Source organism: Entamoeba invadens (genome assembly GCF_000330505.1).
Source record: "Entamoeba invadens IP1 unplaced genomic scaffold scaff_1105074724531, whole genome shotgun sequence".
Lineage (NCBI taxonomy): Eukaryota > Evosea > Mastigamoebida > Endamoebidae > Entamoeba > Entamoeba invadens.
Window position 1 is genome coordinate 1 of NW_004191768.1, and position 1,516 is coordinate 1,516.

Here is a 1,516-nt window from a genome sequence, read left to right on the forward strand (position 1 = left end):
CTGTACTCTATAAAGTGGTGTTTCCCACTTCCAGCCACCTTTTCAATGAAAAACTTTTTGAAACAACAAAATGTGTCCATTCAACTGAAACTATCTCAGTTGATGAGACAGTCAAGCCATCAAAAAGTCGACGTGATCTACACTTTGCTCTTGAAGCAATAGAAAACGTTTTAAAGGATGACAACACCCTTTTGGTGAGATATTATGAATTTGTCAACAACGTTTTGAAAGGAAAAAATGAGAAAACTGAACACATTGAAGAATTTGTTGTCGAAGAAACAGGGAATAGACTCCGACCCAGTTTAGTGGTCACTAAATCTACAAGTGGTAGGAAGTCGATTTTTATAACAGAAAACGAAGAAAGTAGTAACACTATCGTAAAAAGAAAGTCGCTAGTTAGCACCCAAAAATTTGTTGACAATCTGACTGAACCATCGCGACAATTTCAAAAAGGACCAAGACCCAGAATAATGGTCGAAATGGTGACGCATCCAGGAAGAGTAGTTCCACCGAAACCACCTGTTTTTGGTCAGGGTTTGAATAAAGTTGAACCAAACGCTTCGGTCAAAAGAGTGTACCACTGTAAAAAGTGCGGTCAAAGTGGTCATAATTCGAGAAACTGTTTTTTGAATTAGAAATTACTTTTTTATTTATTTAATAATAATTTATTAATTAATTGTTTGTTTGTTATAAATAAGAATGTTAAAAAAATGTCAATGAGCATTGATTAGAGAGTTTGTGTACTGTATCTACATGGTTTCAATTTAAAGCGTCTTGAAAACTTCTAAAAACAACTAGTCTGATGTGATGATTGATTTTTTGCAACGGATACAACACGTATTTAGAAGACATTTCGCAGTGAAACTTGAAGTGTCACAATAAAAGTACAACATTTTGTAAAACCCGACACTTAAAGAGGCGTATCATTTGTGAAATGCCTCTCTACAAGTATTAGCTAGTTAATCAATACACAGACTGAGTTTTACAAGACACTTGTTGAGAAGGCGCACAAATTCTTTCCAGGGAAGATCCAGATCATGCCGAAGTGCACACTATGCGGATTTAACTGGTTCAATGAGTACTACACTCCCGGTGTATCTCGCATTTCAACAAACATCCATGACAACAACGACTCATCACTGTTGTATACGATGCGTGGCAACTTTGTTGGTGTTGTCTCGGACTCGACACGAGTGCTTGACGTGTTCGAGTTTTGAAAACCCACAGTCGTAATACACAATTGTCCCTGTTCTGTGAATGTTACAGAACCTTTCCACACAAGTTCTGGAACAGCGTCTATGTTCATAGGTTCACCATTTGTGAATGCCTTTCTGATAATCGGAGTGATGCACTGATCCTTTGCCGATTGTACAAATGTGGTGTTCACTTCAAACCTGTTTACGTTCAAAACAGCCTGATTGTCTAATGCATCAAATACAATTTCACCAGCCATGTATTGTAAGAGTGAAGTACCGAATGATTCAAATGCATAAATATGTGATTTTTACAAGCAAAA

At 36.9% G+C, this 1,516-nt stretch overlaps 1 protein-coding gene across 1 annotated transcript; it reads right to left on the reverse strand.

Moving 5' to 3' along the window:
* Positions 1 to 1,081: 1,081 nt before the first annotated feature.
* On the reverse strand, positions 1,082 to 1,453 carry EIN_029240 (hypothetical protein; the record flags this gene model as incomplete). The annotated part of the gene is made up of 1 exon (XM_004184241.1): positions 1,082 to 1,453. One exon carries the CDS (start codon positions 1,451 to 1,453, stop codon positions 1,082 to 1,084), a length of 372 nt encoding a protein of 123 aa, XP_004184289.1.
* Positions 1,454 to 1,516: the final 63 nt, after the last annotated feature.